The sequence below is a fragment of the Mustela erminea genome, chromosome X (assembly GCF_009829155.1).
Source record: "Mustela erminea isolate mMusErm1 chromosome X, mMusErm1.Pri, whole genome shotgun sequence".
Classification (NCBI taxonomy): domain Eukaryota; kingdom Metazoa; phylum Chordata; class Mammalia; order Carnivora; family Mustelidae; genus Mustela; species Mustela erminea.
The window spans coordinates 128,554,779-128,580,569 of NC_045635.1; the positions used below are offsets into that span (position 1 = coordinate 128,554,779).

At 62.9% G+C, this 25,791-nt stretch overlaps 1 protein-coding gene across 5 annotated transcripts; it reads right to left on the reverse strand.

Moving 5' to 3' along the window:
• Positions 1-472: 472 nt before the first annotated feature.
• Positions 473-24,313, reverse strand: L1CAM (L1 cell adhesion molecule). 5 transcript variants are annotated; one of them, XM_032331017.1, is made up of 30 exons: positions 24,207-24,313; positions 18,277-18,511; positions 14,598-14,788; positions 11,866-11,880; positions 11,263-11,368; positions 10,834-11,036; positions 9,747-9,869; positions 9,471-9,641; positions 9,080-9,191; positions 8,765-8,949; positions 8,446-8,577; positions 8,174-8,317; positions 7,470-7,581; positions 7,197-7,363; positions 6,946-7,102; positions 6,640-6,764; positions 6,421-6,531; positions 5,968-6,165; positions 5,709-5,779; positions 5,293-5,515; positions 4,724-4,839; positions 4,296-4,497; positions 4,091-4,213; positions 3,840-4,013; positions 3,619-3,738; positions 3,377-3,529; positions 2,827-2,961; positions 2,323-2,395; positions 2,205-2,216; positions 473-1,767 (listed from the first exon to the last, which is right to left on the reverse strand). In XM_032331017.1, exons 3-30 carry the CDS (start codon positions 14,671-14,673, stop codon positions 1,536-1,538), a joined length of 3,771 nt encoding a protein of 1,256 aa, XP_032186908.1. In that variant the 5' UTR covers positions 14,674-14,788; positions 18,277-18,511; positions 24,207-24,313; the 3' UTR covers positions 473-1,535. The 5 variants fall into 5 exon arrangements, with proteins under 5 accessions (XP_032186908.1, XP_032186907.1, XP_032186910.1 ...); XM_032331016.1 differs by lacking the exon at positions 18,277-18,511; XM_032331019.1 differs by lacking the exons at positions 11,866-11,880; positions 18,277-18,511.
• Between the last annotated feature and the right edge of the window lie 1,478 nt (positions 24,314-25,791).

Below are 25,791 nucleotides of genomic sequence, written 5' to 3' on the forward strand. Positions count from 1 at the left end.
GTTTTTAGTGGTGGCAGCTGGGACAGCATGCTCGTCGGCCCCCAGGACTGATCAACAGCGACGGGAAAATGAGATATGCAGAAAAGAGGGCAAGCCCTGAGCGGCCATGTCCTGGGAGCCAGGGCCCGGGGAAGGTGGGTGACCTCGACGGCCTGCAGCTCAGCCTTAGGGGCCGGGAGGGCCAAGGGCTCGGGTTCAGCACCCGGGGGGCTAATCTAGCAGCAGGAAGAGGGCAACTGGGGGAAAGAAATTCTCTTCAGATGCTTTCCGTGCTCAGTGGCAGATGAAATACGGGCTGCCCCTGAACTGTGGGGAAAGGAGCGGACCTCCCCTTGGAGAGCCAGGGGCCGGCCCTGCGGGTCCACTTAAGGCCAGTGTGCTCGGTAAAACGACACAGCTCGTCTTCAGTCACAGGTTTTTATTTGCCTGTCATAATTCTGATATTTATGTACATATATATATATTTCTTTTGTTTTTTTTGTAAAGGGCTCATCAACAGACCAAGCAAAGGCATACAGGGAGACCGTAGCTGCCAGGCAGGAGCGCGGCAGAGCTGGGAGAACCAATCTTTCCTTTTTTCTGTGTGTGTGTGTGTGTATGTGTGTGTGTGTGTGTGTGTGTGTGTGTGTATTTTTCCTAGGGTGGGATCATCAAAGCTAATTGCTATAAAACCTAGAAACCACCTAGAGACTCAGACATCTGCCTACACTAGTGGCATATGGGGAAAGGCGAGGGCACAAACTTTCAAGGTCACGGTGTATTTACATTCCCAAGGCTGAGGGGCAGGGGAGGCTGAGGAGGGGCTCTACTTGGACCGGGCGGGGTGGCTAGAGGGTCCTGGGCTGCAGGCAGTGGCAGGGGCAGCAGGGAAACGTGCCTGCCCCATGCCCTGGCAGTGACAGAGGCCACTTGGATGTTGTCTGGTGGGCACCGAAGGCAGCGTGTGTGCAGAGCTCCGGCAAGCTGGCCGCAGGGTGGAGCGGGCAGCGGAGGAAGGCAGCGACCAGCTTGATACTGCGAGGTGGGGACTCTGGGCTCTCCAGATGGCCTCCTCCGCCCCCGCGGCCAGCTTGCCCAGATCCCGTCCTGACTGGAGCAGATGGTGGGGACACCGAGTCCTGTCCCCAACCCCAGCCAGGCTGTCCGAAGAGTGGCCACCCCTACTTCCTCTCTGCCCAACCACAGCCCAGAGGCTGACGAGGCAGCACCTGCAGGCTCTTGGTGGGCGGGTGATTGGTCCCCGAGCTGGAACAAAGCAGTGCGTGCCCAAGAAGGGGAGCAGCTGGGTTTTGGCAATAAAGTGGGGACCGGGTAGTCAGAAGGGGTTCAGAGGCAGTGAACTCCTCTCCTCTGCCCCCAACTTCAAGCCTCCCGCAGGCCCAGGGCCGGGAGGGTGGGGCCGGGCCCGGAAGGGAGTGGATGGAGCCTCAGTCCCAAGGTCAGCACGGGTGCTGGGCTCGGGGGTCTTGGCCTCTGACTCCCCTGTGGCCCGGCCCCAGACTTGGCCCTGCCTGGCCTTGCCTGGCTGGAACGCGCTACTCTAGCGCCCCGGCAGGGTTGATGGGGGAGGCGGCCCCGGAGCTGTCATTGCCTCCTGTGGCCTCCCTCTCCTTCTTGCCGCTGTACTGGCCGATGAAGGAGCCGTCCTCGTTAAACTGCACGTCCACACTGCCCCCATAGTCGGCCAGGCTGTCATCGCTGCCCAGGGGCTTGATGTCTCCATTGAGGGACGGCTGGCTGCTGCCAAAGGCCTTCTCCTCGTTGTCACTGTGAGGACAGACGGCGGGGAGGGAGTGGGAGGCGGCCCGGGGAGCCCAGCAGGAGCAGGCAGGTGCTAGCCTGAGGGAGGAGGCCCGGCCGGAGGGCGGGGCCCAGGCCCCACCGACCTTTCGTCTGAGGAAGAAGCCCGCATCCTTGCCCCACGCCCGGAGGGCAGGCGGAGCGGGCACCACCGCAGGGGCAGGATTTGGGCATGCCCAGGATCCAGGGGCCAAGAGGAAGGAAGTGCGTGCTCAGCCTACAGGTGACAGCAGGCCCATAAACTGCGCATCAGTGTAGGGACCGGTTGGGGCATGTCGGCTTCTCCCCGAAACAGGGAGCTGCGGGGCCGGAAGGCTGGGGGATGGCAGAACCCCGGGGTACTGTCCCCGGAACGGACCCCGCCATGAGGCTATGCCGGCATCTTCCCACCACCCCTGTCTTACCTCTCCAGGGACCTGACATCACCCAGCAGCACGGAAGAGAGAGAGAGACAGGGTCAGATATGAAAGCTAGGGTGGTGTCGGGTGGCCAGCCAGGCCCTACTCTTACCCCTGGGCTCACCTGTACTCGCCAAAGGTCTCGTCCTTCATTGGCCGGGCCTCGGAGTCCACCTGGGTGTCCTCTTTGTCCTTCACTGAGACACAGACACAGAGAAGGCCCAGCTTCCTCTCCCACCCCTGCCTGCCTCTGGGCACTGGGCCCCATCCCCAGGCTGGAGAAGCTCTGTGCCCCGAGGGCCCCCCGTTCTCTCTCGGCAGTGCTCAGAAGCTGGGAAGCCTTCGAGGCAGACCCCTCACCCCATGTGGGCCTGAGCACCACGTGCTGCCAGTGTGCACGGAAGCTCCTGTGGGGCCCCTTGCCTGTCCCCATGCGGCCATGCCATCCTGCCAGAGCCGGGTGCCCATCACCACCACCAGCGCCATCCTGGGAGGCCTGCGGCCCTACAGCTCTTACCGTGTGGAGGTGCAGACCTTCCATGGCCGGGGACTGGGGCCCGCCAGCGAGACGGCCTTCAAGACCCCCAAGGGAGGTGCCGCCCACCCGGTGACCGCAGGCCTTGCTTACCGGAGTACTTGCCGCCTTTGCTGCGCTTGATAAAGCAGAGGATGAGCAAGACGAGAAGCAGGAGGACGATGGCGCTGATGAAGCCGATGAACCAGCCCTCAGTGGCGAAACCAGCGGGAGGGAGTCTCACACGGCCTGGGGGGGCGGTCCCGAAGACACTGAGCCTGGGCCCCAGAGAGACCTGCGCTCCCAGCCCTCTGCCCTTGGGGACCCGGAGGGGCTGGGGGAGGGCCAGGCCCGCAGACACCCCAGGGGCTGGGGGCAGGGGAGGGGGGCAGTGATGACCTGGTGTTGAATCATGCTTGAAACTGACACTTGACCGGGGGCGGGGGGGGGGGGAGCTGCTGGGGGGCAGGGGGTGGGGAGGAGGACCTACTGCAAAGATGACTGCCTTGGAAACGGTTCAAACAGAAGGATAATGAAAGAGGCCATTTCAGGGGCCCAGACTTCTCAATCCGGGCCAAGAGGCCCCCAGATTCCAGGAGGACAGCAGAGCCATGGCCTGGGGCCTGGGGCAGCGGCGGGCGCGCGGGGCCGAGAGAAGCCTCACCGGTGCCGTTGGTCTTCACAGCCATCTTAAGGAGCACCCTCTCCTTGAGCAGGTGGATCTCGTAGTCGGTGTCGGGCTGCAGGTCCCACTGTGTGTAGGAGCTCTGGTTGTAGCTGACGTACTGCGGGGGCAGATGGGGGCTCATCTTCTCGTCTGCAGGGGTGAGGGCGGCAGGGATAAGCAGGAACGCCAGGCAGCAGCCCGGGTCATGCCAGCCCCGGGGGGCCCCTCTTTGTGCTCACCCCCCAGGGCTTTGAACCAGATCTGGAACCCAAAGTTGCACTGGCCCTCCTTGGGGACCCAGGAGACCACGCTGTAATTCTCGCCGGCCATGGCCGAGATGTTGCCAAAATCCGGGGTCCCTGGGGAGCAAGAGGAGGTTGTGGGTCCTCGAGGCAGCCCAAGGCTGGCCCTCCTGGGGCCTGGCTGAGGGTCGGGGGCCTCCTCAGCCCCTGCCGCTCACCGGATAAGGCCATGGTGCCTCCCTCCCGCACGATGGCCTCCCCGGGGCCCTCCTTGGTGGTGGCCTGCAGCCGGAAGCGGTACCGCAGGTGCGGGCTGAGGTTGGTCAGGTTGTGTGTCCGCAGCTCGGGGTCCGGAAGGTCAAAGGACAGCTGCTCCTTGTCCCCGTCATCCACTGTGGGGAGAGGCGGGGAGTTGGCTGCGGCTGCCGGCTCTGCCTCCCCCCGTCCCCCCAAGCTCCCCCCAACGCACAAGGGCGATAGGAGAGCACGTAGCCGGTGAGCACGCCGTTGTGGCTGAGTGGCGGCTGCCAGTGCAGCAGGAGGCTGGTGTCCGACTGGCACTCCAGATGCAGCGCCTCAGGGTGGCCTGGCACTGTGGGGCACAGAGAAGAGCGGCAGGTCCTCGCCTGGGGCTGCCAGGTGGGCGACGGGGCAGGGGCGGGGCCCAGACTCACCTCCCTCGGGGGTCTTGAAGGCCATCTCGCTGGCGGGCCCCAGTCCCCGGCCATTGAAGGCCTGCACTTCCAGACGGTAGGAACTGTAGGGCCGCAGGCCTCCCAGGACGGCGCTGGTGGTGTTGGCGGGCACCACCACGTGGCCTCTGTGGCTATGCCTCTTGCTGTGCTTCCTCTGACTGCCCTCCCACCAGTACGTCACCTGTGGAGAGGGGCAGGAGACCCTGCCGTAGTGTGGAAGGCGGCGGGCAGCACACCTCCTCAGGCCTGCGTCCCACTGCCCTCGATGGGGACCCTTTCCTCCCACCCCAAGGACTCTGGGAGAGCGGTTGGCAGGTGGCAGAGGCTCACGCCAGTGCTGCTACTCCTGTGGCCTCACGCGTCACCCTGGGGATCCCGCCACCCCCACACCTTGAACCCTTCCTTACATTGTATCCTCGGAGGTGGCCCTTGACCTGGGCGGGGTCCACCGGCCACCACCTGACCAGCACGGCGCTAGAGTTGAGGATCTTGACGCCTTCCAGCTCAGGGCTTGCCTGGGGGTCTGCAAGCAGCCGGCGACAGGGATGAGGGCCTGTGGCATCCGGAGGCCAGCCCAGAACCCTCCCACAGAAGGAAGATGGATCTGGGTGCTCTATGGGGTGTGCGCCTGGTGTCGGGCTCTCCTGGCAGACCGTCTACTAGTTGCAAGGGAGAAAGGATCTTGACCAGGTGACCAAAATCAGTGTCTAGTAATGTTCCAGATGCAAGGAAAGGAAAGGCGTAGGACAACTAGACCTGACAGGGGTTCTGGATTGGATCCTGGACTGGGCGGAAGACAGAGCGGACGGGTACACCCAGGATGTCGGCTGCCGACTAGAAAAACAGTGTCTCAGTGATCAACGATCAACTTCTGTACTTCGTGGGGGCACTCTGGTTAGGGAAGAAAATGTCCTTGCTCCTAGGAAATGCTCTACTGAGAGCCCCAGCACGGAGGGAGGGTTTGCACAATACTCACAGTCTTCCCCCGAGTAGCCAATGGTAATCTGCGGCTCAGGGCCCTTGCCCTGGCTGTTGACAGCCTGGACTTTGATCTCATAAGGCACAAAGGTGGACGTGTTGGACACAACCAGCAAGGGGTCGCTCACGATCTGTTCCTGCCAGGGACCCCGTGTCCCCTGAGGGCGCCACTGGACACGGTACTGAACCTGGGGGGCATTCCAGTCCATCCATCTAAGGGGCTGGAGAGGGGTGAGCAGAAGCGGAGCTGGTCAACCAACAGCACACCCCCCCGCCCCCCGCTGACCTGCTCCGGAGCCCAGTCTCATATCCTATTGTCTTCTGATCCTTCGCACAGTCAGGGGAGCAGCCAACACCCGCATCCCACATCCCGCCCTGATGTCCTGGGGCACGCTCAGCCCGGGGGCCCCTCACCTTCCAAGTGATGACCATGTTGCTGGTCTCGTTCCCTTCCCCCTTCACGTCCACAGGGTTCTTCTCCGGGGCTAGAAAATAACATGATAACACATCAGAGCTGTGGGCTCCCACCGAGGCTGCGGAGGCCAAGGCCCAAGGAAAGAGGGGGCCCTTTCTGGCGCTTGGAAGCCAGGAGCCAGAAGCTCTGAGCGAGCCCTGGCTCCAGCAGAGGGGCTCGGGTGGGCCACCTCTTACCCTTGGACCCCCGGTGGCTCACCTGCCTCAGGTGTGACCACAGTCTCGGAGGCTGGGCTGGGCTCTCCAGGCCCGTACTTGTTGATGGCAGTAACTCGGAAGGAGTAGCGCACGTAGGGCGAGAGCTTGAGGGTGGTGGAGGTCTGGTTCCCCGGCACCTTGCCCAGACTGTACCATTCCTGAGGCGCCATCTCCTTGTCTTCAAATTCAATGTCATACTCTGCCAAGAAGTGAACCGGTGACTTGGCGTGGGGCGTATGGGGGAGGGGCAGACAGGGGTACAAGCCCGACTCTCCCTGAACGGGAAAGGGAGTGCCTAAGGCAACAGGCAACCTCAGAGGCTGGGGAGGAACCGCGAGCCCCACGGAGGGGGGCCCGTCATGGAGCCCTGGTCCCAGGAGGAGGAGTCCCACCAGGAGGGAAGGTGACCGGGGGCGGCCGGGTGGGAGAGGGGGAGCACGCTCAGGCCTCTTACTCTCGATGGGGGCGTTATGGTCCTCGGCGGGTCTCCAAGACAGGCGCACCTGGCTCTGTTCCAGCAGGTGGCGGTCGGACAGCTCCAGCTGGGGCACCGGCCCGGGGCTCCCTGTGGGTCACAGAGAGTGGATTCTCTGGCCCGAATGCCAGCCGGCCACCCCCACCCCAGCTGGAGGGGTCTCCCAGGCCGACAGCCCAATACCATCCTGGGACTCACCCACCACCAGGAGCTGGGCCCGGCTCTCCACCACGTCCAGCTCGGTGCCGGCCACACAGCTGTAGTTGCCCTGGTCACTGTAGTCCAGGCTGTGGATGACCAGGCGCCCCTCCTCTATGAAGTACCTGCCGGGGGCAGGGGGCGCATGCTCGTCCCTTTGTTCTGCTCCCCCCCCTCCCTCGTTTGCCAGAACCTCCCTGCTCCGGGCAGGAGCGCTCCCCTGCGGATGAGGCCAGGAGGTCTGGATGTCCTGCTTTCCCCACTCTGCCCCCTTCCACCAGGCCGAGGTTGGGGCCGGGCCCGCACTTGTCACTGTCCCCAGACTCCTGAAGGTTTCGACCGTCCCCTCGCCAAGTGATGCTGTGCTGCAAGGAGGGGTCAAAGGAGGCCTGGCACGTGAAAGTCACTTTGGAGCCTTTCTTCTCGATCGCACTCTGCGGCCCCTGCGTGATCTGAGTGGCATCTGAGGGCAAGGAAGGAAAAGGGGGTCACACCGGTGACACTGTCTCCAGAGACCCTAACCCTCCCTCCTGGAGGTGTTGCTGATCACATCAGACCTTTGACCTGCAGGTTAGCCACAATGGTCACATTGTTCTGGTCATTGGCGGCCTGGCAGAAGTAGCGGCCAGTGTCATTGGCCTGGAGGTCCCGGATGCCCAGGGTCCCATTGGTGTAAGGGAAGAAACGTTCGTCCCGCAGCACGGTCTTCCCTTCCTTGTCCAGCCTGGAGCGAGTAGGGCGGGCCTGGCTCAGAGCCCAGCCAGCTGGGGGCCCTGCCCTCCCGGGGCCAGAAGGTGGCTTGGAGGCACCCCACTGGGGGGGTCACTCACCACTGGACACTGGGCACAGGGGCTCCAAAGGCCTTGCACAGAAGGTAGGCGGTGCTGCCCTCGACTGCCATGTACGTCTCGTTGTCCGGGGTCAGGATCTTGGCAGGAAGCTCTGGGGGACAGGGACAGGCCGGGCTCAGGGTAGGGCGAGGGCACATAAGCCATCAGCATAGGTGAGGGCTCAGCAAAGCCAGCCTCTCCCGGATGGGCTCAAGGGCCATTCTCAGGTCCCCAAGAGCCCTGCCCTTCTTGCTTCCCTGTACCGAGCCTGAGCCTCTGTCTTCCAGAAGGCCTCAGCTATGTCTCCCATCCCAAGCACCCAAGTTTGACCAATTACATGAGGCCCCACCGACAGCCCACCTCTTCCTGAAAGCCTTCCAGGCCCATCCCTGCCTTTCCAGAGGCTCCGAGAGAGGAGGCACCAGCCTGGCCTCGGAGACACAGGGCCTCCACTCAGTGACAGGTGGTGGGCCAGTGCACTGTCTGAAGCCACCCTGTCTACTGTAAATGGCGGCCAGCCCCTGCCCTTCCTCCACACCGCCGCCCCCGCCCCTGCCCCACGCTGCTGACGAAGGTGGGAGCGAGACGGGGTGAAGGACCCCGGGGAGGAGAGGGGCAGCCGCGGCAGACAAAGCAGCTGTTGGCCGAGTCAGTCCGGTGGCCTCGCCAGGTGGGCTGCGGGGTAGGACAGACGAGTTACTCACGAACGACATAGATGTAGGCATTGGCCAGCAGGAGCCCGTGCCGGTTGCGGGCCTCGCACTGCGTCACCATCGTGTCGCTGGGCTGCACATGGCTCAGGATCAAGGCCCCACGCTGGATTCGGTACTTCTGGTCCTTAGCCAGCTCTGCGTGAGCAGCAGGTGTGCCCAGGGGTCCAGGGCAGAGCCGTGAGGCACGCTGAGACCCCCCTCACCCTCCCCTCCCACCCCAGGGCTCCTCCAGGCTCCCTACCCCTGCCCAAGGCCCCACTCACCCTCCACGGGAATGCCATTGATTCTCCAGGTGACCTCCGGCTGGGGCCTCCCCTGCACCTGGCAGTCTAGGCGGGCAGTCTCGCCAGGCCCGTACAGACGACTCTGGGGCTTGTGCAGCCAGTAGGGGGCAGCTGCGGGGTGCGGGGGGGTGGGTGGGTGGGTGGGGAAGAGCTGCCCTGAGCCCGCAGCCACTGCTCCGCCCCGCCCCCGGCCACCACCACCTCCCCGCCCCCCGCCGCCACCACCACCTTGGGCACTGCAGGCTCCTGTCCCTGGAGGTCACCCCAGGAGCCGGTGCAGCCCAGGGAGGCAGCTTACCCTCCACAGTGACGTAGTAGGTGTGCCGATCGCGGCCCAGCGAGTTCTCGGCCAGGCACCGGTACTCGCCGTCGTCCTCCTCGGCCACGTTTAGCAGCTGCAGCGTCTTGTTGTGGTTCTGGTAGGCAACTCTGTCAGCCGGCATGGGGCCACTGGGGCGTAGCCACTTGATGGTGGGCGTAGGGCTGCCCGGGGCCAAGCGGGGCGGGGGGTGGGGGCAAAGCACATCGGAGAGAGCAAAAGGCTGCTCAGCCTGGACCAGAGACAGAGCCCCCCCCCCATCTGCCCGCCCCCGCCCAGAGCCCCCAGACTCACAAGCCCTCGGCAATGCACTCCAGGACCAGCGGCTGCCCCTGCAAGGCCACCAGATGGCTGCTGGAGTTGGTGGGGAAGAGCAGGCGCGGCTTCCTGTCGATCATGCTGTTGGCTGGGAATCAGCATGATCGTGAGATCACGGGAGGAGAAAGGAAGCACCCACGGAGTTACCAGGGTAGATGATTCCCCCTGCGAGGTCCTGGGTGGGGCCTGTTTCCTCCTCTGTTCTAAAGGAAGGACCCCATCTCTGTTCTGGCCTCCCAGGACGGGGATTGGCCAGGGTGCAAGTGGGGGTCGAGCAGTCCTGGTGGAAGACTGAAGCCACCTGATCTTTGGGCTGGGTCGTGCCTGCGGGGGGTGGGGGGCAGGTGTCCGAGTCTTTGGGACTCACTGGCCTTGACCCGGAGGTCAATGGGTTCCTTCTGGATGATGGTCCGGGTGCCAGGGAAGTGGGCGTGGCAGATGTAGTCCGAGTGGTTGTCCGAGGTGAGGACGTTGGCAAAGTAGAGATTGCCGTTCTGACCCATCGTTACCCGCTCGTCCTGCTTGATGTGCAAGATCTCTGCGGGGGCAGGTGGGGGGCAAGGAAGCAAAGGTCAGGCCCCCACCAGGGAGAGGTACCCGCTGCCACCTTCTCCCCAGCCAGCAGCCCCTCGTGGGCACCCACTGCTGTTCATCCAGTAGATTCGGAGCGGCTCGGCGCTGGGCGGAGGGTGGCAAGGCAGGACCACCGACTCCCCCTCCTCCACCTCTACAGGCTTCACCGTCTCTTTCGGCCACTTGGGGGCACCTAGAAGGGACAGATGGGCTGGCGCTATGGGTCCCAACCCTTGTCCTGGTCAAGGCAGGGCAGGGCAGGGAAAGGAGGACAGGTGCCCCGTGGGGGGGCCTTTCTGGGCTCAGGGCTGAGCCCCTCCGCGTGCAAAGGAGAGGCTGGGCAGAAGAGCAGAGGGCTGTGAAGGGTTAACCCTTCACAATTCTCAGCTCCCACCCAGAGGCCTAAGATTGGGGGTGGGGGAAGGCTGTGGTGCAGTGATGGGGGAGGGGAGCTGTGGAAGGATGTGGGAGTCACAGACCCTTCCATCATCCTGACACAGAAACCATGGCAACAGTCGCCAAGGTAACCAGCGGGGTGGAGAGGCAGAAAGCTTGGGGAGGATGGCAAAACCCCAGGGAGAGGAAGGCCCAGATAAAGACAGAGCCGGAGAGCGAGCGCCGGAGGAGGGAGACAGAGGGCCAGGGCGGAGGTGGACAGGGAGGCAGCAGGGAGGAGGGAAAGCAGAGGAAAGGGGCCACAGAATGCTGGCGGACGTGGCGAGACATGACCCAAGAGCTGCGGAGAACGAGAAGGGACTGCAGAGAGGCAGCGGGGACAGAAGGCCAAGCCCAGGCAGCGATCAGACAGAGCAGACCAGAGGGAGGTACAAGGCAGCTCGACAAGCCTGAGCCTGTGTCGTGAGGAGGGTCCCCGAGGCCAAGGCAGGACAAAGCCCAGAGGCAGAAGCGAGGGAAGGGGAGCTAGAGGTGACCAGAAAGAGAGCGGAGAGAGGGACAAAGCACGGAAGGAGGGGGCAGTGCTGGAGAGCGGACGAAGGTGGCTGCGGCTGGCGGGGCCCCCACTCTCTTCCACACACTAAACTGCCAGCAGGAGGGGCATGACTCCCAGCCCGGACTCCCACGCCAGCTCTCTGAGACCTGTTTGGGGACCCTCTTGAGTGCCCCAGGCCCTCCCAGGCCCCTGCAGCGTCTCGCACCCTCAGCCATGAGCTGGATCTCATGGGACATGGCTGTGCCCAGCTTATTGCTGGCAAAGCAGCGGTAGGTGCCCTGGAACCTCTGGGCAAAGTTGCTGTTGTTGCCTGTGATGGTGAAGGAGCCAGAGTGTGGTGCCTGGTGCACGGTCACACCCACTTCCTCCTTGGGTTTGAAGTGGACGCCATCCCGAGTCCAGCGGAACCTGTGGGCAGAAAAGGGCTCAGAGGCCTGAGGCTCAGGAACCCAGGAAAGGGGCTGGAATAGGCCAGAGGCCAGGCTGTGAGCAGCCAGGGACCCTGGGGATGGGCCAGGCAGGGCAAGGACCAAGGGTGACAAGAGAGATCTGGGGCGTCTGGGCGCAGAAGTTGGGTGGCCCTGGGTGGCACGAGGACTGCAAGCTGAGGGCTTAGAAGGTGAAGGTCACTCACTGCACTTCAGGTTTGCCGCTGGCCTCACACTTGAGGCTGATGTCATCTGTAGGGAAGACAACCAGGCGCCGTGGAGACTGTTCCGTGATGACAGGTGGTTCCATCACTGGGGACAGGACAGAGATGTGGCAAGGATAGTGTGTGGCTTCACAGTCTCAACCCCTGTCCCACAGCAGGGTTCGAAACCCTTAGAGCCCCAAGGCCACAGGAGAGGGGTGGGGAAGAACGAGCTCGAGAGCCACGGGCTTGCGGGCCACGAGAAGAGGGCGAGAAGGGGACACGGGGCAAACGCAGAGACAGAACGGGCAGAACAGCAGCGCCAAGAACGAAGACAGACATGAAGAGAGACAGGAAGCCAGAGGCGGAAACCAGGAAGTCCCACGGAGAGAGGGGAGCAGAGAGGGTGAGCGAGAAAGCCCAGGCCGGGGCAGAGACAGAACAAAGACGGGGCCCAGGTGAGACAGCCAGAGAAGTGGGCGCCGCACGCAGGTGCCGCACGCCTGCTCATGGGAAGAGCTGGGCAGACACAGCATGGGAGGGGGACTTGCAGGCACCACTCTTTGCCCGCCTCCTGGGAAACACTCCCACCCTCCCGCAACTTACCCCGGTATCCTTCATCTAAGGAATCCAGGCAGCAAGGGAGAGAGCAGAGAGAAATGCTGACACTAAGCCCCAGCAGGGCGCCCGATGGCGGGGGTGGGGTGGGGGGGGTGGGGGGTGGCAGAAGTAAGCCCACCCCGTCCCCGCGGACCCACCCCCTCACCCCGAGCAAGGGGAGCAAGTGAACCAGGGCCACGGGCGGGGTAACGTGAGGGTTACATGCCAGGCTGGAATTGTAGCAGGTCAAGACCCAGAGAACAGGGCAGGGTCCCCGATCACTGGTCCCAGGGGCGGGGTCATGGCCACAGGGTCCAGGCTGCAGCTCTCAGGAGAAATCTGTGCCTTTTACAAGGAGTGCCCTTTGGACAGACCCTTGCATCCTTCCCCTGGCAGGGCCTGCAGGACTGACCCCCGTTCCACCCAGGGTGCCTCAGAAGCTGGGGAGGCGGGAAGCCCAGCGTCCCTGGTGCCCTCCGCGGCTCCAGCCCACTTCCCTCCTAATCCAATTAGCATGGCTCAGGCGTTTTCAATTACCCAGGCCCAGCCTCCGGAGCCCAGCCGCCCCTCCCCCGTGAAACCCTCCCAAAGGCCAAGCTGCCGCCGGGTTTCCGGGTTTCCGAGTTTCCGTCGCCTGCAGGGCTGATGCCAGCCCTCTCTCTCTGCCCTGCCTTCCTCCCCACCAGCCCCCAAGTTCCCTCGGGTGGGGGGGGCCGGAGCTACGGCCTCCCAGCTGTAGGACTCAGCGCCACATCGGCCTGGGTGGCTGTGAGGAGGGGAGAGGAGGCAGGGAGGCCTCCGGACGCTTTGTCTCCGCAGAAGACCTCCGTTAAGGGTCCCTGGAGAGAGAGGAGGAGGCTTCCTGAGGACACAGCCCAGGGAGCCCTGAGTTGGGGAGGGGCCGGCAAAGGCAGCCCAAGAGCAAGAGATGGTGACTGGGGTGGAGAACAAGGTGGGGAAAATGGACTGGATGGAGGAAGCGGCAGAAGAGACAAAGGGGCCCGGAGCTGCAAGGGGGAGCGGCTGTAGCTGAAGATCCCGAAGGGGAGGCGCCCCACCACCCACCATATTGTACTGAGCTCAGTAACCAGCGCCGGCCAGTGCTCAGGGCAGCGCACGTCTGTCTCCTCCCTTTCTCCACCTTCTCCCTGTCCCTCTGCACACAGACATGCCTGGCCAGATGGCCCAGGCAGTGTGGTGGCAGGCGGGCCGGGCTGGTGCCCAGGGTAAGGCCTGAAAAGCAACCAAAAGGACATGGAGGGGAAGGAGAACAGGTACATGTACCTGAGTGTGCAAAAGTGTGAATCCAGGCAGACCTGTGAATGTTCCTGGGTGTTCTGCCTGCAATACGTTTGCCCGGCAGTGTTTGTACATGGGTGTGTTCCGCCAGAGCACATCTGAAGGCTGTGGGTGTGCATGCTTGCGTTCCATATCGTACATCGTACACCTGCCTCCGTCTGTGTGGGTGACTCTCTTTGTGTCTAAACCTCTCGTGTGTGTGTGTGTGTGTGTGTGTGTGTGTGTGTGTGCCTGCGTGCCTCCCATGTGTCCTCTCAGAGTCTCTGCCCCTTCTGCATATCTGGGCCTGGTTGGGTACAGGTGGCTTGTCTGTGTCGACCCACGTGTGCATCTAAGGGGACATCCCCACCCTTTGTCCCCTCTCCACCTCCTCCAAACCCTTGGCTGCCTTCCACTAATGCCGGCTACCTTCCAAGCCCACCTCCCTCAGCCCCTGTCCCATTCCTGGCAGAGACAGTCTTCCCCACTGCCAGCCCCCAGCTCTTCTTTCAGTGACACTGGCCTCCTCCAGCTCCAGGCTCAGAGACAAAGGTAGCAAGGTGAGGGCAAAAGGACTGGAACTACCGAGCAAGGGGCGGGCTCAAGATAAACAGCACAGTAACACACCCCACACGCGGCCCCAGCTCACACACACACGCGACCCACCACGATCAGAGGCTAATAAACACCTGCAGACCTTCACAAACCTGACCAGTAACAGTTACAGTGACGCACCAACCTACACATATAGGAAATCAAAATCACACTCAAGAATATCCACATGTTGTCAATCACAACCACACACTTCCGTACACACAAATACACAGTCTGTGCAACTCACAAGCACACGCAAATACTCATGGTTTGTCACAAACCTCCAGCCACACTTCCCAACACCCACACACCTATCCAGGACACTCAGCAAACGGAAGGTTCCATCAGTCCCACCCCTCCGCCCCACCCATTCATAAGGATCCAGAAAGCTGCTGGGCCTTTGTAAGGTGTCTTGTCCTGTCTCAGTTCACAGACAGGGCCACCAAAGGCCCGAGATGGGATTATTCAAGTCAGAAGGAAGGCAAAACTAGAATCCAGGCTTTTGCACAAGCTAGCCTGTAACCGGGGCCGGGCTCCCTTCTCTTGCCCGCCACAACCCGGGCGGCGGGTGGGGGAGGGCGGGCCAAGGGCGAGCACAGAGGGGGTTGGGCCAGCGCCAAGCCTGCTGTCCGTGGTCCTGAAACCGCCCGCGGCCCCCCGCCCGCGCCTTTCCCCTATCCATGGTGCTGACACATCCCGCCTCTTCCACCCAGTCCTCTCCAGAGGTCCTGGGGGCCTCCTGTCCATCTGTCCCCAGGAAAGTAGGAGTGAGGGTCCAGAGCCAGCAGAAGGTGAGGATGCAGAAGATAAAGAGGAGCACGGCGCGGCGGCGAATGGAGGCGTCAAGGCTCCCTCCGGCTACTCACATTCGTCGGGAATCTGGATGAGCAGGCAGGGGCTGCACAGAAGCAGAGGCCACAAGTACCGCAGCGACACGGCCATCTTCCCGGCAGCGCCGGCAGCTCGGCACCGCACAGCCGGCCGGGCTTGGCTCAGGCTCCGGCCGGAGGGAAGGGGGCTGCTGGGCGGCTTGGGGCGGGATCTGGGGGTGGGGGCACTGGGAGAGGGAAGGAGGGAAAGGAAGGGTCGGGGAGGAGAGAGGAGAAAACGGACGACTTTAGTGACTAACATCTGGGCGAGCTCCGGCTCCTGGCCCCGCCCCCCGCCCCGCCCCTGGCTGGCCGGCTCCCCCATCCCTCCCTCCCCCACACCTTAGAGGGAGAAACCTAGAAGAGTCTTAGCACTGGCCAGGCCTCCAGGTTGCCTTTCATTCCCTTTCTCCTCTGTCTGTGCCTTCCGCACCAGCTGCCTCTCCAGCGTCAACTTGTTGCCCCAATCAGCTCCCCTGGGCATGCCACAGGCCACTCAATGCGGGAGTGTAGATGAGGATGGGCACGTAGCCAAATGTGCACATTAGTATTTATGTGGCTGTGTGTGTGCAGGCAGGAGCACATTTGTATACGTCCTCTCTGGGAGGGGAGTGCACTCACGAGTAGGTATGTGTCAATGCATGGGTATAGATAGCTGTGTGCACACAAGAACACATGTGTCTTCTCATGTGTACCTGTGGGGGATGAGTCCTCACAAGTGCTCTCTCTGTGTTACACACAAGCAGGGGTGCGCATGTATGCAGAGAACTCTTGTCAGTCTCACTTCCATGGGTTTCAGAGCCAACAAATCTCTGGGTGCTGTTCAGGTCTAAAAAACTGGTGAGGGGGGCAGCAGGATCTTGGGAAGTGGGGACAAGGAAGGGAAGAAAGGGGCCCGGGAAGATGACATTTCACAGAACAGTTTGAGGAAACGGAAGAAGGGGGAAGGAAGCCTGACCTCAAGAAGAGGCAGGAGAAAGGAAAGTAGGAAAGCGTCTCTCCCCTGTTCCTCTGTCCCCTGTGGCGCAGTAGAAGTGAGTGTGGCCTCTCCCATTCCAGATGCTGCAAGCCAGGGTCAGGACAGGGATCAGGGGGAGCTCTGGGACAGTGTTTCTGTCACCTCTCAAGTGTCTCACAAGCCCGGGTTTTTTTCTGAGTCTTCCGGGCTCAACTGCTAGATGTGTCCACTCAAGCGCCACACCCACATCCCACCTGCATGCAAGAAACCCTGAAGATGGGAGGTCCAAGCAATGGGGGTTTCTCTGCCAATGACTAGAAGAGGAAACACACTCCCAAGAAGACAGCAAACTGACTCCCAACAGGAAGGTGTGTGAGAAAGAGACAAGTGGAGAAAGTGCAGGAGGGGTAAAAGTGGGCTGCTGTTGACCAAGAGCTTGAGTCTGGAGCTGGGGTCTCAGTGCCCTCCCCAAGACCATACTGGATATCGTCACTGTGCCCAGCAAAGACCTCAACGAAGAGAGACAAAGCCTCATCCAGAAGCTGAAGGGGTGGATAGGGAGGCCTAGAACGCCCTGTTGAGGGTCTAGACTAGACTAGACTCTGTCAGGAAGCAACCAGCAGCCATACATTGGGTTTTGGTAAGGTGACCCCCAAGAAGAGTGGTGAATGCAACAGACCGCCTGGGGACTAGGAAGGACAAATGGATGGTGGTGGAGAGTGGTCAGCTGACTGGGGACAGGGGAGGTGGAGGAGCACCAGGACAGGTCAACATGGATGGGCTGAAGGCCAAGAGAATGCCTTGGAGGGCTGAAAGTGGTGACCGCATGGCCAGTTCCCAACTTGCAAGAACTAAGCTGGGGCCCAGAAGGGAAGAGCAACAGCAGACCTTCCCCCACAAAGCCAGTACTAGCAGGGTGGCCCCCAGGCAGGCTTGGCCTCCACTTCAAGGCCTGTAGGAAACAGTAGGAGACTCAGATCAGAGGGCAGGCGATCAAACAACCACCTTAGGAGCTCTGAACGCTCTAAAGTCTTCGGAGGCAGGGGGAGGGAAACCGGCGAGGGCGAGCTCAAAGAAGGGCCTTCTTGCACGGAGGAGACCTGAGTGCTCTCTTTGCTGGAATGATGACCACTGTCATGGCAGCTCCTGTGTGTCCTCAAAATCCAGGCTCCCAGAACAGGGTCGGCAGATACACCCCAGGTGCACATGTACGGCCAATACAAGCCCCTGCTCCCCACTCTCTGCCCCGTCCCAGTGGCCCACAGTCTGCTGGTATTTGCCACCCAGCTTGCCACCTTCCCGGGCACTCAGGCAGGCAGGAGCCAGAAGGTTGAGGTCCCCTGACAGCAGGGAGGGGGCTCTGCCTCCTCCACTCCCACTGCTGCTGGGTCTCTGATCTCTCATCATTCCTCAGGCAATTACAGAGCAGGCTGCTCAGGTTGTCAGCTCAGCAGGCCCCCCAACCCCCATCAGCACCTCCAGGGGCAGGGAGGCAAAGAGAGTGTTCCACAAGCTGCTGTACAGATGGAGCCAAGGCCATGTCTGCGAGGGGTGGGGACGGGCTGGGGAAGACTGAAGGGTGACAGACAGGGTGAGAAAGAGGCAGGAGGGAGCAGGAGAGGCTGAGAAGTGGGGCTGGGGGAGGGGGAACAGGGAATGGGAGACAAAGGATGCTGGACCACCACTACAGTAACCAAGACGGAGAAATCCAGCAGAGCCTGGCACTGGAGAAAGGGAGGGAGAAAAGGAGTACAAAGGGTGAGAGATGGCTGCGGGAAGCTCTGATGGAAAGCGGTCCAAAGAGCAAGAAGAGTGAGTGGTGTGTGTGTGCACTTGGCCTAGTGGTGCCTCCTCGGGCGTTCCTGTCCCTTGCGGGGGGTGCCAGGCAAGGGACTGAGATGGAGGAGGGAGATGGGCCCGAGGAGCGGGGCTTCATGGGCTAGGAGGCCAGGCTGGACTGACAGGCAGGGCAGAGAAGCTGTTGAGCCAGGAACACAGGGACAAAGCCCACGGTAACAGGCAGAGCAGCAGGTCCCCGGCCACTTGTGGCACTGGGGCTAGGAGACAGCTTCTCTCCCAGGAGGTGGGAACCCCCAAAACGGGGAGGGAGAAGCACTCAGAGGATCCCAGTGGGGTCCTTCCAAGATTTCTGCTAGTGGAGAGTGAGCAGCCACCTGGCCAGGGGAAGGGGCCCGTGGGTGTCCGTGTGCGCCTGCACTTCATGCTGGCGGAATGCACAACAAAGGCTGCTCCTGAGTGGGTCTGGCTGGGAACCCATCCCCCGCCCCCACCCCGCCCCCGCCCCAGTCAAGAAGAAAGGGCGTGGCCGGCACGGCGCGGGTGTGTGTGGGGGTGTGGGGGGTGGGGGGTGGGGTAGTTGGTCTGGTCCACTGGAGCCGGCAGACAAACAGGCTCAGGACTCCAGAGGAGCTCCGCCCCTCGCCGCTCCCTAGCTAGATTGTGCCCCCTTAGTCCCTGCGTCCCCTGAGGAGTCCTCTCCCCCGGCCTCCTGTCCTCTGACTGGCAGGAGGACTTGGAATGTCACGAAATGATGCTGAGACCTGGGGTTTCGGCTCTTCTCCCTGCACGCGCGCGCGCACACACACACACACACACACACACACACACACACACACACGGCATGAATCTTCGAGGGTGCCCAAGTCCTGTGTAGAGTCCTCCCTGCTTCCCTGCTCCTCCCATCTGATAAAAATGCACCTGCTCAAGGGACAGGCAGCGAGAGGGCCTTCCAGCTCAAGGTCCGCTAAGAATGGCAGCGTCCCATGATCTCGCAGGCCCGAGCAGGGGCAGGGCTGGGGGCTCAATGCCCCAGGTGTGTGAGATGGTCTGAACGTGGATAGTGGGTCCTCGGACTCCTAGGCCTGGGGCACGGCTACATGCGGGCGCCCACGCCTGGGCTCTCTCCCCAGCAGGGCTGGTGGGGTCTTCAAGCCTGTCCACATGTACATGAGGGCGTGGGTGTCACCTGGTCCCCGTGCACTGTGTTCCTTTAAGGCTCCTCCTCACCCTCCCCCCGCAGGCTGTGGCTGGCGGGTTTCCATGGAGATGGAGCCCAACTCCCTCCACCGGCCTCGGAGAGGAAAGCCTGCCGCAGCCAAATGGGTTATTTCGATAATACATAAAGGAGGCTGCTGGGTGGGAGCCCCCACAGGTATCTGGGGGCTGCGGGCCTGAAAGAATTGCCACCTTGTCCTCTGTGGCCCCCCCACCTCACCCTCCCTGAGGCGCTCCCCAGAGTGAGCCCTCAGCCGGAGCCTGCAGTCGCCAAGGCAACGAGACCTCACCTGTAAAGGACCATTCTCCTTAAAGGGTGAGGAAGGGGCGGGACAGACATTAACCCTTCGTGGGAGAGCAGGGAGAAGAGACAGTCTCCACTGCGGAGGGGAGGAGTTCAGCATCTGGGGCCCGGACAGTTCTCCCCACCCCCTCACGTGTGTGTCTCAGTCAGATGCCCCATTTTATTAAATAAATTCACGGATACCACTCACCACACCCAGGGATTTCTAAGCACTTTTACATGCATTACTCAATTAATCCTTAAAATCCTCCCCACCGGAGGAGGTGCTATCACGATCCCAACTTCACAGATGAGGAAACTGAGGCCCACAGAGCCAGCATGGACCGACGCTCACCGGGACAGATTCCCAAAGTCACTAAGCACTACTCGGGGGAGGGCCGGGGGCGGGGGGGGGGCGGCCAGCTCGCCTCTCAGACACCCGGCATCCCAGCATGTGTACTGGCTTGCGTTCCCAGAGGGACAGGCCCTTGGACAGGGATGGCCTCCAAGCCGTCCTGCCCCCTAGGGAAGGGCTTATTTGCTAGGCAGATGGCAGGCAAATGTGGGGGGCAGGGAAGGAAACCTTGGGAGGAGGCCACACGGAAGGAGGATGTGGCCCACATCGCCCTCAGCACAGAGCAGAGACCGCCCCCTTCCTGGGCCTTTGGCTTTACATGACCCCTGCCATCCAAGGATGCCGTCCAAGAGAAGGCAAATTCCTTTCCCTACCAGGCTTGGGGACAGCTGTGTGGGAGGGGAAACTGAGGCCCAGTGAAGCAGAGGCCAAGACTCTAGCCTCCCAAACCCCTAGAGTGCCAGTGCCATAGCCGAATTTCCCATGCACAGTTGGGGAAACTGATGCCCGCGGCCTAAAATCTGCCCCCCTTTCCCCCCTCTAAGCCTTTCCTTCAGTTCTGGAAAGCTGGGGACAAGACCACAAACACTCCTAAGAAATAAACCTGGCACTAGAAGGGGCTTGGGAGCCAGGCTGGAGGGCACAATGTACATCCCACTGCAATGGGCTGGCAGGGCCCGCCTCTAGAACCCCAGGGAAGAGAAGGCAGCCAAGCGGGCAGGCAGCGCAGGGACTGTGCCTGGCAAAGAGGAGAGGCAAGAAGCCTCAGCTTGCTGCCAGAGCGGCCAGTCCTGGGACACCTGGCCCAAGGAGGGGCATGGGGGATGGGCAGGGGTTGCCTAAAAAGGGCTCAGAGATGGCCAGGCCCCTCCAGCCCCCTCAGGGCTCCCCCACCCCCAAAGGGCTACAGAGCAGAGGGCACAGGAAGCCTGGGGTGGACAATGGGGCCTCTGTTGTCCCCAGGGCCTCAGCATTCCTAAGGCATGAACACAGGAGGCCAGGGGAGGGGTCAGAGGGCACCCCACACAAAACGGGAAGCCCCATGCTGCGCGGGTCATGCAGCAAGGCACCCCAGCCCCCGCGACGGCCACCATCAGGCCCGCCCCTTCCCAGCACAGGCCCACGGGGCATCTGAGGGGACCCATTCGGGCACAGAAGGATCTGTGTGCCCACGCTTTCTCACGAACACAGACAAATGCGCACACATGCAACCAGATGTATGATCCCCACTCATGCAAAGAGGAATGCCGTGCAAACGTCCGGAGGCCTGGCTTCTCTCTCAAAATGCTCTGAACCTGAAGGCCGAGGGATGGGCTCCTGGGAACTCATCTCTTGCCTTCGAGCTCCTCAGTCAGGCCGACATCGAGACGGACAGGCCCAGAAGGCCCCCCTCGGCTGCATGCACAAAGCCCAGGACGCTGTCACCTCCTCCTCCGCCCAACCCAAGGTTGACACAAGCCATCCCTGATGGGTTCAGGGCCAGAGGACAGTGGCTGGGTGCTCCCTCCGCAGCTTCAGGACCTGAGGAGAACATGGAGGGCCCAGACAAGCTCCTGAGGCCCTGGGTGGGGGGCACTGGACAAAGAAAAGCTTCTGGAAAGGCCAGCAGTCCAGACTCTTCCCCTGCAGAGGGACCGTGGCCTCCTCTCTGACCGTGGGCTTTAGGATGCCATTAAGATCCTGTTGATATCGGGGAAGAAGGCAGACTGGCCTTGTTAACTGCCAGTCCCCCAGTCCTCTGGCTGGTGGCCAGCAGGCGCCTCCTGTCCACCGTCCAGGTCGGATGAAGCTACTACAGACAGTCTGGGCCCAACCCCAAGGCAAGGAGCCCCCTGGAGGAGCGCTGGGAGCCGCCGAGCAGTCACCCAGGTGCTGAGGCTCAGAGCTGGGGCCAAGCTCAGGGAGATCAGGAATGGGGCAGGGGAGGAGCAGGGAGAGCAGCTAGACAAAAGGGGAAGCAGAGAGTAAGGCCGGGGCACCGAGGGGGAAGGGTGGGCAGGCAGAGGCATGGGGGGGAGCCCAGCAGTGCACTCCCCACAGCAAAACTCAACTGAGTAGGGGGAGAAAGGCCACGCTTTCTGGAAGGGGGGGCATGGAGAGCAAGGGGGCGGGCCAGGGGAAGCAGAAGAAGGGGGGCGGTCAGGATGGGCCTGGTCAGAGCAGGAAGGAGGGCGAAAGACTGGAAGGCAGGGCCTGCTGAAGGCCCGTCCCAGCAGGTCCCCACCCAAGGACCCAAACACAGCCCTCGGGACCCAGAGCGATCTTGTGGGAGGAACAGGCAGGGCCTGATCAGACCCCCTGCGTCCCCCATTGTGTGAGTCACAGGCTGGGGCGGGGCCCCTAGAACTGCACTCTGTGCGCAGTCTCCCCACCTCCCACCTGCCGAGGGGAGCCTGGCAGAGCAGGGCAGTTGGCTGAGATGTCCATCTTGGTCGACCTCTGCACCAGACCCCCATCTCTACTCCATTCTCCCCTAGCACATGCCCTCCCAAGCCCAGGACAACCCTAGAGACCTATCCCCCTCACCCCAGAACTGTTCAATCTTTTACCCAAGAGGTGGGTCCAGGAAAAGCTCCCTTCGCCTTTGCCCCGGTTCTCGGGGAGCTGGTCTGGCGCTGCCATTCCTGGCCAGGACCCTCTGCAAGGCCACGTGGCCCTCGCCGCCCACAACGGCGCCCAGAGCCCTTCTTTCCAGTGGCAGCCATTTAGACTGGCACCGGAGACAGTCTCAAAAGGGACCTTGGAGGTGAACGAATCTGCACCCTCATGTGAGAGCCAAGAGGGCAGAGGCTCGGAGCAGGAAATGAACTGGGACGCCCAGGTCACTGGGCTGGGAAGGGCAGGTGTGGCACAAGGGGCTGTCTCCTCCATCCTCCCCCGCAGGCTTTGCCCAAGTGTGTGCCATGGAAGGCACCTGCCCCAGCAGCAGGAAGAGGCTAAGTGGAGAACAGCCCCCTGGAGGAGACCTCGGATGAGGCCCTTGCTCGCTCCTCGCTTCCCTTTTCCCTTCAGAGAGTCACAAAGGAGATAAGAAAACCAATTCCTTCCCTCCGAGGACAAAGGCAGCGTTGGTGTGGTTCCTTACTGGCTCTTCCATCAGCAGCACGGAGCCTGGCCCAAGTGGGCACTTGGCAGTGGGCATTCGCCCAGCAAATGACGGCCCACACCATGGGCCGCTGGGCTCCTGGGCAGAGAGAAGCTCATCACGGTGCAGAAAGGGGCCCCTGCCGCCTCGGGGCACTGTGCAACCACTGGGTGCTCTGCAGGGGGGCTGCGGCCCAGGCACTGGGGGAGGAGCCTCTGGGGAGACTGAGGCTGGGGTGTGCTGAGTGGTGATCAGATCACCGGCAACCCTTAATTTCTTTTGTTCTTTTCTGGATATTTCAAGTGTACCATGGTAAGCCTCGTTACTTCCGGGATTGCACACACAAAGACACAAAATAAGTGTGAAGGGAAAGACAACGATCAGATCGGCAAAGAGAAACGACTAGGAGCCACATCCCCGGTCTCAGCCCTGACACCAGCTTGGTGTCAGGAGCCTCTGCAGCCCCGGGAGCCTGGGGGCGCACGAGTGGGTGCTGCCTGGGTGCGGTGCCAGGCGAGAGGCTGGGCCGAACTGAGTCCCACCATCTGCGGCAAGGAGCTACCCCGGAGTAAGAGGTTGTAAGAGGCCCCAGACAGGGCCCTGCCCCAGCCCCCCCCCCACCACCACCACCAAGAGACAAGAAAGATGAGGCTTAGCGGCCCTTGGTGGGAAGAAAGGCTGACTGGCTTATTCACTGCCAGGGCCCACGTGAGTCAGCAGAGATGACACGGGGCTGCCCAGAAGCCCCTACCCTCTGGGTGGAGTTAACTGGAAGCAGGGCACCTCCTTAGAGGGGTGGCATCAGGCCTCCAGCGCCTTGGGGCTGGCAGATGGCCCCGGGACTGACTCCCTAAGACAGGCAATGAGGCGCGGGGCTCCAGACCCCCGCAGGGGGCAGCACGTTGTACTTGCTCTTTGCCCACCCCCCCCCAACCAAGAGATTCCAAAGTCTGCCTTAGGGAAGGGGGAAGAGGAATTGCAGGCCCCTCCCGTCACAGAGACCCAAAGACCTGCGGTGGGCAGGGCCAGCGCCCTGAGCATCTCGCTTTCCAGAATCCCTGGCCCTGAGCCGCTGCGACCCTCCCTCCCTCACCTCTACCCCACAGACCCACATTCTATGCCCCGTGCACTGCCGCACACCGTAGGTGCCGGGGCTGACTGCACACAGTGCACCTTTCTCCGCCGCAAGAGCCTTCAGAAACTGAGGCTCCAGACACACCCCGCGCCCCCGCAGGAGTCCCTGGTCCTGGTGCAGGCTTGCAGGGGAGCCCCGGGGAGTCCAGTCTGGGGTTCGGAAAGAAGAGGGAGGAGAACAAAGCCCCCCTTCGCTCTCCCCCAGCCTTGGGGCGGAGGGCCTGGCAGCGCCCGGCCCTGCCCCCACCCCTCCCCCCACGGCAGGGGCAGCCTAGGCCAACCCCTACCACGCAGCGGCGGGCTTTTCAGCCAAACGGAGCCCTCGAGTGGGTAAGAGGGGCAGCCACGCCCAGGGCCACACCCCACGGCGGCCACTGGGGGGGGGGGTCACTCGGTCCCCAACGCTCCCCCTTTCTCTCACACGCGCACACCCGTAGGGATGTGCCAACTTCAGCCCCTACCTGCCCACACAGGCCCTGCCTGACTCCCCGCGTAGTGCCCCTCTCCCGATCGGCATCTTGGGCGTCGCCCAGGTACCCCTCACCTGTCGGGCTCAGGCTCCCGGTCTCCTTCCCCGCCCCCCGCCCGGCTCCCGTCCGCGGGGCCCGGAGCCCAGGGCCTGGCCTGGGTGGGGCTCCAGCCACCCCGCCCGCAACTGCGGGCTTGGCCGTGCGGCGCCCCTAGCTCTCGTTCCCCCACCCCGGGCAAGGCTGAGCCAGGGGGCCGGGGGCGTCGCAGCCGCAGCCGGGGCGCGAGGGCAGGCCTGCCCGGCTTACCTGCGCTGCGGCTGCCGCTCGGGCTGCCCGCCCAGCCTCCGCGCACGCCGGCCTCGGACCCGCTGCCCGAGCGCGTCTGCGATGCCGATGCTGCGGCGGCAGCGGCGGCGGCGGGGCGGGGCGGGCGTGCGCGCAGGGGAGGGGGAGGGGAGCGCAGGGGAGGCGGGGGAGGAGGGAGTGAGATCACCTCCCCCGCCGCCCGCCCCGCCCCGCCGCGCCCTCTCCCCTCTTCTCCGCGGACCCGGGCTGCGGAGCCGGGCGCCGGCCAGGAGCCCCTTGTGGCCCCCCACGGGAGCTCAGTAGGACCCCCGCCGCCAGATCTCGCCAGACCTGCGCCCGCAGCCCCGTAGTCCCTGGCCCCTGAGCGGCCCCGCACCGCGGCGCCCTCGCCGCAGCGTTGGCTCCCGGAGGGAATTGCGGGGCGAGGGTGCCCCCGGGGCACGGGGCTGGGATGTGGAGAGAGGAGTGGGGTGCGGAAACATCCCCCAGCCTTCACCCGGTCCTCGAGGGCGCTGGCGAGCGAAGAGCGCCCACACGCAACGCTGTCGGCCGCGCCCTGGTAGTGGGGTGTTTGGACGCTCCCCAGCCAGGGGCAGAATTACCCAGTCCCTGGGGTCTTCCCCGAATCCCTCCCATCCTAGGCACCCGGTCCGGTAGGGCGCGGGCCTCGATTTCAGCCCACCAAAGACGTTCTGGGGGTGCGAGGAGGTCACGGAGAGGGAGCCCCTGGAGCCACCACTCTCAGTTCCTAGATCTTCCTCCAACTCCCTGCCAGCGTTCTCAGGCCCGCGTTTTATTTCTTTGTCATGAGGATCGGCCCCTTCTCGACCTTTCCCAGAGGCCCCACTCTCTCCGGTAGCCCTAGCCCTGGAAGCCTGGGAAGGAGCTCCTCCCCAGCGCCCCCGCTGCCCGACCCCCCCCCCCCAGCCAGTGACCTCCGATGGGAGGCGGAGGGCGCAGCGATTCCGGAGTAAGCCGAGCTGGCTGAGCCGGCCGCAGGACAAGGAAGGCCTAGGGCCCAGATGGCAGATTGCAGCCCTGGTGGCCTACGGTATTTTTATGAGCATGCCTGTTGCCCAATGAAGCATTCTGGGGCCTTCAACTCAGCCTCCCCAGACCCTCCAAGCCATGCAGGAGGCCCACGTGGGAGGGCCCCCCCAGGCCACTGACCAAAGTGCCAGCTTCTAGCACCCCTGGACGGGGAGGCTTGGGGTCCTGCCCTCAGTGAGGGTCTGGATGCGGTGTTTCTGGGCTCTTTGGAAGGTGACTCCGCGAGGAGAAGAGGCTCTTGAGTGAACAGAGAGGGCTGGAGAGCCAGAAGAGCCAAGGGGCCCCCGAGCCGCCCTCCAGGGCTGCCAGTGTCCCCCTACCCCACACCCCATTTGGATCTAGTAGATCCGGAGTGGGAGTGCAGTGCTCTTGTGTCACTGGTTCAGCCCCTTCGGGAGCAGGACAGAGGCCAAGCCAGGCACAAGGCCAGTGGGCCCAGAGCTCCCTATGGGGGGCGTCCTGGGCACTCAAGGCAGAAGCCCTGAGATGCTCCCTGCTTTCTGCCTGCTCTGATGCCACCTCTGATAGGCCTGGT